At 40.3% G+C, this 13,184-nt stretch overlaps 1 protein-coding gene across 1 annotated transcript; it reads left to right on the forward strand.

The window, feature by feature from the left end:
- Positions 1-2,939: 2,939 nt before the first annotated feature.
- LOC118853088 (malignant T-cell-amplified sequence 1) lies at positions 2,940-3,821 on the forward strand. The gene has a single exon (XM_036762999.1). It carries the CDS (start codon positions 3,198-3,200, stop codon positions 3,741-3,743), a length of 546 nt encoding a protein of 181 aa, XP_036618894.1. The 5' UTR covers positions 2,940-3,197; the 3' UTR covers positions 3,744-3,821.
- Positions 3,822-13,184: the final 9,363 nt, after the last annotated feature.

A 13,184-nucleotide genomic window follows, 5' to 3' on the forward strand; every position in this document is an offset into this window, starting at 1 on the left:
TTCTAGAAGCAAGGGCTTTAGAAAAATTACTTTTGCCAGCTATGTTGTAAATGTATTGGAAAGGAGGGAGACTAGGCACTTGGAGACCAAGAAGGAATCTGTTGTAATACTCTGACCAAGAGCTGATGAAGCCCTGAATGAGTTCCATGGCCTTGCAAGTGAAGAGATGGGACAGAGTCAACGGATGTTACAGAGGGGTCAGAAGAGTCTTGGATGACTGAGTTGAAAACCTGGATGACTACAAATGTTATGGTATCCTCAACAGAAACAGGGAAGTGTCAAAGAAGAGTTTAAAAGAAAATGTGAAAATCTGAATTGTAAGCTATTTTTGACAATTATTTACCCAAACAAAGTAAGCTTTCTCTCTGAGATAGGTTTAAGAAAATATGCTCTAATTAAAAATAACCTTTTAACCTAGGAAATGCAATTTGGATATAAATGTTTTTCTTTAGTCATAATTACACTATAGTATAATATTCGGTGAGTCACAGAATTTGACTGGAAGGAATTTTGGTGGCCAATCTAAACACCAAAGGAATCCCTACTAAAACATCTAGGAGGAGTCTTTACTGGAAGACCTACAATGATAGGGACCCCAGGACCTCCAGAGGCAGCCCATTCTGCTTTTAGACAGCTAATTGTCAGGAAATCTTTCCTAATACCAATTCTATGTTGGTTTCTTTCCAGTTTCCACACGTTGCATCTGATCCAACACTCTGAAACCAAACAACAGATTTGATAACCTCCCCTACATGATAGCCCTTCAGATACTTGAACCTCCCCTCTCCCCAATCATGTGCCCCCTGAGTCTTCCAAGCCAGACATCCCCATTTATTTCAGCTAGTCCTCATGCGACAAGAACACCAGCCTTTCACCACTCTGACCTCATTTTTATATTTTCCAGCTTGGTGACCAGAAACAAAGTCAAGCTATCACCTCTCTACTCCTGGAAGCTGTGCCTTTCTTAATTGGCTACTATTGTCACATTGCTGACATATTAAGCTTGCAATCCAGATTTGAATAGAATACCTAGAATTTTTTCTAGTCATTCATAAAAAAATATTAAGCAGCACAGAGCCAAGCTGTCCCTGGAGGTACTCCACTGGATACCTTCTGCTCTATTGATATTGAACCAGCTACTCTTGCCATCCATCCAATCAGTTTTGAGTTCATCTAATTGTATTATAGTCTAATCTGAATTTCTCTATCTCGTCTTTAAGAATAATGTTAGAGGTTTTATCAAAGTATGCTATTAAAAAAAGTTTTGCTAAGGATTGAGGTAAGCTGTATACTAAGAAAATTTAAGATCATTGCCCTCATCTAGTAAGGAAGTGGGAGTTAGTCTGTTATAATCTGTTCTTGATGAAGCCATCCTGGCTCTTTGTAACAAATCACCACTTTCTAAATATTTGACAGGTATCTTTTTAATGATCCTTTCTATAATTTTCCCTGAAAATTTGATGTCAAACTCACCAGCCAATAGTTTGCATACTTCTTTTTGAAAACTGGGACACTTGCCCTTCTCCAGTTTTGTGGTACTTATTCCATATTCCATGTTATTTCATACATCCCTGGCAGTGACTGCTCAGCAGTCCCATCTGCCAGATTTTTCTGGACCTTTGGGTGTGGTTCATCTGGGCCAGGTACTTTGAACTCATGGGCAGTGAGGTGCTGTTCTTACTCCTTATTTTGTGTATCAGCTCCCTATAAGTCATTTTTGTTCTGTCATTTCCAGTACAAAAGTCATTCTCCCTAGCAGAGAGAACAAACAAAATAGGAATGGGAATATTTCTCCTTTCTGTTGAGTGTTATTTCATCCACCCCAAGCAAAAGTTCTTGATCTTTTCAGTCTCTTTTTTTCTTCCCAATACCGTTTTCAAAAAGAAAAGAAAAAACCTTTCAGTTGTCTTAGCTTTCCTCATCAGTCTTAGTTCATTCTGAGTTTTAGCATTCCTGAAACTTTTTTCCAAACTGTGCCACACACTCTTATACTCCTCCTTTCCTCTTTTGTACATTTCTTAAGTTGGTTGGTGAGTTTCCTGTATGTTTATGTGTCTCTTGAGACATCTCATTTTTCCTCTTCATTGCAATATATTCCCTCTGTCTTCTGAATTGCATTCTTAAGCATCTCCCATTCTACCTGGTAGTAGCATTTTACTGTATGGAATCCTGTGTTAAATCTGCTTTCTACCTGTCAGACTATATCCAGATTTCCTCTCCTTTATCCTGACTCTGGGAAGAAGTGGTCGCTACCATTCTTGAGGGCTTCCGTCAGTGATTGAAGCCTTGGTTTCAGTACTGGGCTTATTCTTGTTTTTTGTCTCCTGTGTCCACTGCTAAGAGTAGAAGAATCTTCCGTGTTTGTAGTTATTCTCTATAGTAATTGATTTGGGTATGTACATGGGCTGTCTTCTCCCTTCCACCCTTTTTATTTAATTTGCTTGAAGAGACAAATTATATAATTACAACCTTTTTTTATGGCTTTTCTTCCTGACATCTAAAATGCAGCCACACTAGATGTGTTTTCTGCGTAGGATTCTCCCTCTCCCTTCCCCCGCATTTGCACGGACCGGCTCCCTCTCCCCGCCCCCATCCCGGAGGATCCCGCAACTCCTGGGCTCATATGGCAAGCCTTTCCCTCGCACACCGCCCCCACGTGGCTTGTTGGGACCGAGCTCCTGGCTCGGACTGGCTGCCTTATAACGAACGCCTAATAAATGCTTGCTTAACTGACTGGCATCAAGAAGGAAAGGTCGTTTGTTTGTCTAATTGAGAACTAAAAATGTTCCGTGTAATTTCTTGGCTATCTTTCAGGTGGTCGGTCTGCAGAAAGACTCAAAGTGAAAGTGCGCAGGCGCAGAGCCCTGGCTGTGGCGCGCGCGCGCGCGTGTAGTACTTAAAGCCGTAAAGGACTTCTCTACGTACGCCTGGGCTGAGAGCGCAGCCGTAAAGCGTGCTCCTGCACGCCGGCTAAGGAGGCGGGCGGGAGAGCGCGGCGTTTGGGGCTTCTCTCAGACCGGGCTTGGCTGAGACCAAGCGCCTAATGCGGGCGGCCTGACTGACTGACCGAGGAGGCCGCACAGTCCGTGGTCCCTTCCTCTGTGAGAGACTTGTGTCGGCCTCCGCGTGCCCCGGCGGGCCGTGCGCCCATCCCCGCCCGCCTCCCGCGCCACCCCGGCCCCGGCCCGCGTGCAACCATGTTTAAGAAGTTCGATGAGAAAGAGAACGTGTCCAACTGCATCCAGCTGAAGACGTCCGTCATCAAGGGCATCAAGAACCAGCTGCTGGAGCAGTTCCCGGGCATCGAGCCGTGGCTCAATCAGATCATGCCCAAGAAGGACCCGGTGAAGATCGTGCGCTGCCACGAGCACATCGAGATCCTGACGGTGAACGGCGAGCTGCTCTTCTTCCGGCAGCGCGAGGGCCCCTTCTACCCCACGCTGCGGCTGCTGCACAAGTACCCCTTCATCCTGCCGCACCAGCGCGTGGACAAGGGCGCCATCAAGTTCGTGCTGAGCGGCGCCAACATCATGTGCCCCGGGCTGACCTCGCCCGGCGCCCAGCTCTACCCGGCCGCCGCCGACACCGTGGTGGCCATAATGGCCGAGGGCAAGCAGCACGCGCTGTGCGTGGGCGTCATGAAGCTGGCGGCCGAGGATATCGAGAGGGTCAACAAGGGCATCGGCATCGAGAACATCCACTACCTCAACGACGGTCTGTGGCACATGAAGACCTACAAGTGAGGACAGGGCCGAGGAGAGGCGGGGTAGAACGAGGAATGGTGGTGATGATGATGATAATAAAGGAGATCTGGCCGAGGACTGGCGTCCTTCATCCTTCCTGAGGGACCCCCCCGGGAGAGCGCGCCGCCCCACCCCGCCCTCACCTGACAAGTGAGGCCCAAACTGGATGGGGATGGGATCTGCACCCCAAAAGGGAAAGCCCCGGGGATGGGAATCTGAACCCCCAAAAGGAAAAGCTCCCGGGATGGGATCTGCACCCCCAAAAGAAAAAGCCCCCGGGATGGGAATCTGAACCCCCAAAAGAAAAAGGCAGTGTCTTTAGGATCTGGACCCCCAAAAAGGAAGAGCCCCCCAGGGATGGGATCTGAACCTCCAAAAGGAAAAGACCATGTCTTTGGGATCTGGATCCCAAGAGGAAAAAAATGGTCTCTTGGGAGTTCATATCCCATCCCCACCAAAATGACCCAGGGTGCTGCCCGTGTATGTGCAGTGGGGAAGTGGACCTCCAACACTTAAGAGTTGTGTGACCCTGGGTCAATCGCTGAACTTACGTCTGCCTCATTTTCCTCATCTGTAAAATGAGGGGGGTGGGGCTGATAATCAGAGTGCATACCTACCAGGGTTGTGGTGAGGATGAAATGGAATGACAAGTAAAGCTTTGCAAACCTGCAAGTGCTACTATTATTTCCACCTGTGGCAGAGTGAAGATTTTTTTTTTAATCTCTTGCCCTCTTGACTTAAATCCAATGTTCCTTCCATTACACCAGGCTGCCTCCCTTGTAATCTATTTGCTACAGTAGAGATAAAAGCTAATGTTAGTTCCTAGTGTCAAATCTGAATTTTGAGTTTAATTACTACCAACCAATAAATGTAAATTTTCTCCCTTCTCACATATTTATTAAACTGTCAATAGTCTCATTATGAAATTGGCAGATCCACTGAAACCCTGGTAAAATTTATTATTTATACATAACTGTATAGGTTTTTGTTAACCACAATTAGGGCTATTAGCCTCCCGAAGTTTACATTCTAGCCAGAATATAAGAATACATGTTTAAAGTTAAGTAGAAAGATACAGAAATAGATGCATAAGTCTGACGTGAGTGCTATAGGAATTAATGAAAAGAGATCAGTATAGATTAGATACCACTTTGGGGAAATGTCTCACAAAGGAAATGGGATTTGAATTAAACTTTGAAGAATGTGTATGATACGGATGGGGAAGGAAGAATGTTCTGCAGTGCCAGGTAAAGACAGGAAATTCAAAAGCAGAAATTGTATACAGTTTCAAGGTGGAAATCTGATATATACACATACATATATACATGTGCATGTGTGTAAATATACATTGTGTATTACAGGTAATATTTTTTGCTGCTATGAAAAGTATCGGGGCCAATTTAGATTTCTATGAAACATCAACTCACTTATGGCTCTGATTTAAAATCTACAGAGGTATTTTTCCTCCCAACAAGGCAGATTATAACTTATCCTGAATGACTTGACCATATACTCCCATAAATTCATCAGAGTGTGTTCTCCTGCCTCCCTTACAGGTGCTTGCTTGCCCAAACATGATCACCTCATCTTTTTTATTTGATCTTAAGATCATAAAATTAAAACAAGAAGGAACCTTAGCGATCATCAAGTCTAGGTCCTTCAAAGCCCTCAAGCTCTAGCAGAAAGAGTGGGTTCAGTCTTGAAGGCTTCTCATAATAATATGTCTCCCCAGCCCCACTCCCCACCAAGTAACAAAGGTCCAATGTTCATATTAACACCAACATTTTTATGTTAGCAAAGAGCTAGAAACAACTGAGTGCCCATCAGTTGGGGAATAAATAACTTTTTTAAAAGGTCATAAATGTAATGGAATATCAGTAAAAAATGACAAATACGAAGAATTTGGAGAAAGATGGAAAGGTTAGCATAAACTGAAGGCAAAGAAAGTAAGCAATAGATGGGATGAATTTTAAAAGTCACCAAAAAGAAGTTAAATTCTACATAATAGAAAAAACAAGAGAATCGTCTGGAGAAGACATACTAAATCCTATTTCTTCATTTCAGAGAGATGGACAGAGAACAAAACAAAGTACTTACATTACATTGTCAAACAAGATGTATGTATTTGGTGTTTTTTTGTAATAAGAGAGGGTTTCAATCTTGGATGGGGAGTAGTAAATGATCTAAAAGACAAAAAAGTATAAAAACTTTGAAAAATCTCTTAACAGTCTACTAAGCGTTCTCAAACACCTACCAGCTGCCAGACACTGTGTTAAGCTCTGGTGGGGATAAAAAGATAAAAGTAAATCTGATTCATTGCCCTCTCCCAGAAATATTTATTGGGACCATTGGAATCCTGCTCACATCTTTTGGGGGCCCCTAAACCTCCAAGCTGCAAGTTTTCAAAGCATGTCCATGAAACAGACTTACTAAAGGCATATGAAGGTAAGAAAAGGGCATCTGAACACCTTTAGCAATACACAAGTTATAACTATTACCCATACTTCACTGAGAGAATGTGAAGCAGTCACCAGTGGACAGGTCTGGGTGTTGTAGCCTACGAAGAGTACTAGCACTGTATAAAATTTCCTGATCCAAGGTGTTTTTTTTCCCTTTTCCTGCCCATCCTTCCCTTGTTCTTTGCTTATCTCTTTCCCAGACGATAAGGGTGAATGAGTCTCATGGCTTGGAATTACCTGATTTTCTTTTTTAAATAACTTTTTATTGGTCTTCTGATTTTTTTTTATATTATCATAGTTTATTTTTTCCCAATACCTCTCCCTTTCCCCTCCCAGAGAGTCATTACATGTAATAAATGATATTTTAAAAATTCCCACCAAAAGGGAAAAAAATTAGCATAAGTGTTTTAATACATTGAAAAAGTCTGAAAACATACAATGTGCAACACCTGTGGACTTCCCACTTCTACGAAGGGATGGGTCGAAAGTATCCTCCCATCTCTTCATTTTGAGTCATGCTTGATATTTATAATTTTATTATGTTCATTTTTGATTTGTGTGTGTGATGGTTCTTTACATTTGTGTTATTGTAGAGCCATTGTGTATATTGTTTTCTTGGCGCTGCTTACTCCATTGTTAATATACATTCAACACATACATCATTTCTTACAGCATAGAATGTAATACTCTATTACATTCATATATCACAATTTGGTAGTCATTCCCCAGTCAATGGCCATCTGCCTAGTTTCCAAATCTTTGTAATCAAGAGAAGTGCTACTACAAATATTTTGATATATATATGGACTTTGTTCTTATCAACAGCTTCCCTAAGGCATAAGCCCAGTAATGGAGTCTCTAGTTCAAAGGATATGAACATTTTAGACATTTTATTTGCCTAATTCTAAATTGCTTTCCAGAATGGTTGTACCATTTCACAGCTCCTCCAACAATGCCTAAATCATTCCCCATTCAATATTACTAACCATTTTTTGTCAATATTGAAAATTTACAGGGCATAAATGAAAACCTCAAGATTGTTTTGATTTGCATTTCTCATTAATTTCTGATTTGGAGCATTCTTTCATGTGATTCTGAATACTTTGAAATTCTTTTGAGATCACCTGGTTTCCTGTTCAGAATTTCTGAAAGTTTATTCCCCTACTTTTTAATTTGTTTGGATATTTGCAATGTCTAATGCAGTTTCTAAAATGTAATGTTATCTGTGTTTTATTACATTTTCACTTGTTAAATATTTCCCATCTCATCTTCATAACCTTGATTTTCACCTAATTAAAATCCCATCTTCTATAGGAAGGCTTCCTCAACTTTTCTTAATTCTAGTGCCTTCCCTCTTGTATATTTGCTGTTTTGACTTCAGGATAAACAGGTTGTTTGTACACATTTGTTTGCTTGTAGTCTCCCCGACCTGATTGTAAGCTCTTTTAGGGCATGGACTGTCTTTTGCCTCTTTTTGTATCCCTAGCCTTAGCACAATGCTTGGCACATAGGGGATGCTTAATAAATGTTTATTGACTGAATACCTGCCTGCTTACTACAGGAACTTTATTTCTTTCAAAGGATTATAAATTTAAAATTGCAAAGAACCTTAGGAGTAATTCAGTCCAAGCCCCTCATGTTAGAGATGAGAAAACTGAGACCCAGTTTTAAATTATAAGTTTCTATAAAGTTTCTGTACTAAGCAGGACCATCCAACCGAAAAAGAAAAAATTTTTATTATTATGAACTTGACAACAAGTATGAACATTTCTTTGTACAAAGAACAGAAAAAGAGGATTATACATGACACTGTATATTGTGTACCACTTGGATTTTTAAAATGCGTAAAAGTTAAATTTAACTCGGTTCAAACAATGCCATGCACTCTTCTGGGTATTTTTTAAGATGTTTCACTAATATTCTTTTTTTTTTTCTGACACCACTACTCTCCCAAAACACCATATATCCAAAAAACAAAAAATGAGGCCCACTCTTATAACAAATAGGTATAGGCCTTGTCTGAAATGTATATCTCATTTTACACCTCTAGTCTACTATTTCTCTGCCAAGAGGTAGAAGGCATGCTTTATAATTAGTCTTCTGAAGTCATGAGATTGGTCATAGTTCAAGTCTTTCACAGTTGTTTTCCTTTACAATGTTGTAGCTGTATATATTGTGGCCCTGATTCTTCTCCATTCACTCTGCATCCATACGTACAAGTCCTCCCAAATTTCTCCAAAACCCTTCTTTTTGTCATTTTTACATCTCAATGATATTTCTTCTCACCTTGTTGCTGGTTCTTTGCTACAACAAAAAATGATGCTATAAATATTTTTGTGTAAATGTATCCTTTCCCTCTCCCTATTAGTGGTTATCCCTGGGTATGCAACTTTACTGACCTTTTGGTTAGAGTTGCAAACTAATTTCCAGAATGGCTGATTGATAGTTTCTATCATTAGTGGGCCTGTCCTCCTGTAGCCATGCTAACAATTGTCCCCAAATTTGTCATCTTTTCCAATCTAATAGGTTCTAAGTGGAATCTCTAAGCCCTTCATCCTACTTATGATGACTCTGGGGCCCAGAGACTTGCCCAGGGTCACAGGATAATTAACATATTGAACCCAGGTCCTCTGAAATTAAATCCAGTGCTTTTCCCTCACCCTGGCTTTTTCCTTTCCGTTTGCATACTTAACTAATGGTTCACCAGTCTTTTTTTAAAAATTTATTTCATTTTTATTATGGATTTAAACAGCAACAAACATAAACATGTCAATATACAAATGAAAACAAAAAAGGGATTATATATTAAACTGGGAACTTCCATTATTTAAAGTTTGGGCTTCCCCCCCTCCCCCACTGTGTGTAATTTGCATTTTTAAATATAATTCAAACTTCACAGTACAGTTCCAACACTTCCTGGCTTGTCTGTATCCTCTTCTGTTTTCTTTGGCTTACTTTTTAAATGATGCCTTGACACTTTTCTTCCTTTCTTTTTTTTTTTTTTGGTGTATTTGTCACTACTCTTCCTAACTCTTCTGCTCCCCCTCCAAAAAAAAGAAAAATAAAAGCTTTCCCTTGTAACAAATAAGGACTCTGAGACCCAAAGGTGTTAAATGACTTGCCATGATCACACAATAATTACCGAGCAAGAACTGAAACCAGAGCTAAATCCAGTTCTCTTTACTCTCCCTGGCTTTTTTCCATCTACTTACAAACATAGTAGAATTTCCATAATCTTGAAATAAACTTTGTTTGACCCTTCTGGATCACCTAGCACATGTTCCACATCTCTTCTGCCTGCTTCAGCAAACTTCTGGGAGGAGAAATTTCCCTAATGCCTCCACTTTGTCCTTACTCTCTGCTCATTTCTTTCCACCCCTACAACTCTTTTAAATTATTTTCAAAAAGGTCATCAGTGACCTGGTCACCAGATAAAATTGCCTTCTTTCAGTTGCTAACTACCTTAACCTACTCTCTCTAGCATTTGACACTGTCGATTACTCTCTCCTGCTGGAAAATCTTTTCCCTGGGCTTCAGAAACACAATATGCTCCTGGTTTCCTCCAAACTTTTAAACTGCTCCTTATCTTATTCCAAGCCTTTCAATGTGAGTCATGTCCAAGATTCAGTTCTTTGCTTTCTTCTGTGTCTTTACTTGCTTTACATTTTTTTTTTTACCATCTACACTGTCTTTATATTTTCAACTACCACCTCTACGCAAATGACTTCCAGATCTGTGTCTTAAGGTCTTACCTCTATTCTGAACTCCAGACAAATATCTTTTTGCCTGTTCCACCTCAGATTCCACATATTTAAAACCTAGAGCAGTAGCAAAACACTCAAATAGAAACAGGGGCCTCTAAACTGTACATAAGGATCTCTGAAGGCCACACTGACTTAGTTTTAAAATGCAATGTTATTTGTGCTTTATTATACTTTTATTTCTTTTATTAAATCATTCCCAAATACATTTTAATCTGGTTGGGGCACCACTCTGGAGTGTTGCTGGCTGTGTGTTTTATGCCTCTGGTCTAGCTCACAAACCCATAGGATAGGTATGGAACAAGGAGTTGAGGATAATCACCAATTTATAGTAGCCTACTACTTCACTGAGATCATTAACATAAGCTTCCCTAACTTCCCTCCCCCATTCCTCACACTTTCCCTAATGCCTCCACCTGATCCCTATTCACTTTCTTCTCAGTTCCTTGGAACAAACTTCCATCTCTCATTCCATCCCATCCCATAATTCCATCAAATCACAAAAGAAAAGGTAGCCCTACTTCTCAGGTCAGCTCCTCTACCCACAATGTTGATCTTTACCTAACTAAAAAAAGAAGCACATCTTCTGCAGGAAACCTTTCCCAACACCTCTTAATTCTAGTGCCTTCCTTTTCTTATTCATTTCCTATGTTTGTACATATTTGTTTGCTTGTTCTCTCTCCCATTAGATTATGAGTTCCTTGAGGGCAAGGAATGTCTTTTGCCTCTTTTTTTATCCCCAGGGCTTAGCAAAATTCCTGGCAAACAGTGGGTACTTAACAAATGATTATTGACTAAGTGAACCAGTTTATCTTTTCCCCAAACCCAGAACCTCTTCTCATTTCACTTTCTCTATCAATAGTACCACCAAAAGTCCAACCTCCCATATTTAAATCCTTGGGATTATCTTTGACTCTTTTCATCATTCTCAAATTGTATCAGTTTCCAAGTTCTGTAAATGCAACTTCCATATTATCTTGAACATCAGTCCTTTTTCTGTGCCCAGTACCAGCACCATACATAGCCTGGGCTTTCATTACCACCTGCTTGGTTTAACCACTGAGACAGTCTTCTTCACTCTCTTTCCCACCAATCTATCTGTCATACCGCTGCCAACACAATCTTCCTCACCTGAACATACCATACCTTTGCTCAAAAATCTTTAGTGCTGGGGCAATTAAATGGCACAGTGGATAGAGTGCTGGGCTTCGAATCAGGAAGACCTATCTTCATGAGTTCAAATCCAGCCTCAAACACTTTCTAGCTGTGTGACCTCAGGTAAGTCACTTAACTTTGTTAGCCTCAGTTCCTCATCTGTAAAATGACCTAGAGAAGGAAATGGCAAACCACTCCAGTACCTTTGCATTCTACACTCCAGCTAGACCCGACCATTCTCCCCTTCAAATACGTCTTGCCCTTTCTCAAGTCTGTACATTTGGCTACTCTATTTTTTATTCCTGGAATGTTCTCCTGCCCCCTCTTTTACTTGTTAAATTTCTACCTCTCCCTTAAAACTCTATTAAAATGCCATTTCCTCTAAGAGGCCATTATATCATTAGAAAAATAATAAAAGTCCTCTAGAAGAATCTTCAAATAGACCCTAGCAGGGCTATGGTGACATTTGATCTTCACCTCAAGAAGTGAAGTATTTTTTTTTATTTTTTTTGAGGGGGGAAGGCAGGGCAATTGGGGTTAAGTGCACAGCTAGTAAGTGTCAAGTGTCTGAGGCCAGATTTGAACTCAGGTCCTCCTGACTCCAGGGCTGGTACTCTACTCACTGCACCATCTAGCTGCCCCAGAGAAGTATTTTATACTACAGTTATTAGTGCTTTTGATATTTCCCTTGCCATACTGAGGGCTCCATGGGGGCAGGGTATGTATTACCTAAATAGATCTCTCTGGCACCTAGCACAGTCCTCTACACAGGATAGAATAATGCCTGTTTGTTAAATGGATGAATGAGTAGATCAGGGTTAACCTGAAAGGAATGTTAACTGCTGTCTTTTAGAACTGCTCTAGTATCAGGATTTACTTTACAGATTTGTTAATGAATAGTAGCCCCATATTCAACACAATATTCTAACAAAATTATCGTTCGTGTTAATTAGGATAGGACTACTGTGTAATTTTTACTAGAATCCATTAAAATCTCATAACCCCAAGAGACTTGTAAATTGCTATGCTATAATGGAACTTTAAAAAATTAGAATGTAATCTGGAACACCTATGGAATTTCTCATAATGAGATTTTAGGTACGTGCATTACTAGGATGTATAAATAGGAAGGCAGCATATTGGAACAATATAGTCATCTATTCTAATTAGCATTGGCTATATAGCCTTGGTAAGATATCACATCCAGGGTTAAGCTCTCACAACTGACAGCCGCTGGAGAACTTGGGGAAGATTCAGATGAGTGCCACAAAGGTGATGAAAGAATTGGGAAATACGACCAATGAACAGAGGCTAAAAGAAGAGATTATTTAGTTGGGAGGAAAGAAAACCAATAATAATAATAATAACCAAAAATAATAAATAGTAATAAAGAAAACCAATAATAATCTTCCAAGCAACGAGGAAGGCTTTCATAGATGGAAATCATATGTTCTTATACTCCACTGAAGACGTATTAGAAAAAGTCATCTTAAACTTGGAAGTGAAGGATTTAGCTTAGATTTGAAGAAGAATTTTCTGACCGTTACGGTTAAAACTCCAGAACATGGTCCTGGGGAGTTGGCTGAAGACTTCGCTTTGTTGGCTCATTGTCAACCCTTCCCTTAAAATAGGATCAAGTTTTGTCTGCCTAAGTGGCCTTAGCTTCGCCCTCCCTGTGAGCCTGGGATAGATCTGATGACTCATCAAAGTTATTTTCAAAGGAGTGACATGATTTTAGATTCTCCACCCCCTTGCAAACTTGTTGGGAAAATCCTTTATTTACTACTACCCACAGAGATCTGCTATGAATTGAGTGTACTGTGATCTGTATATGTCTCTCCATTGAGGGGACTACTGAAGCCAGATTTATACTGATATCCATCTTCAGGATCAAGTTAGTCTGTCTGCCCTTCCAGGTAGAGCCAAAGATGTTTTGTCACCAGATTTCTAATGAATCTAATTGTATTTAAGCAAAGCCTGTTGACTACACTGATATTCTGTTGTTGCTCTGGACGTGTAATTTCATCATCAGTATAGGAAATCCTGGTGTGGAAACTCTCTCCGCC

The sequence above is a fragment of the Trichosurus vulpecula genome, chromosome 6, assembly GCF_011100635.1.
Source record: "Trichosurus vulpecula isolate mTriVul1 chromosome 6, mTriVul1.pri, whole genome shotgun sequence".
NCBI lineage: Eukaryota > Metazoa > Chordata > Mammalia > Diprotodontia > Phalangeridae > Trichosurus > Trichosurus vulpecula.

Excerpts from the sequence above, each read along its gene's own strand:
- LOC118853088 (XM_036762999.1), top strand. The coding sequence starts at position 3,198 with ATGTTTAAGAAGTTCGATGAGAAAGAGAACGTGTCCAACTGCATCCAG.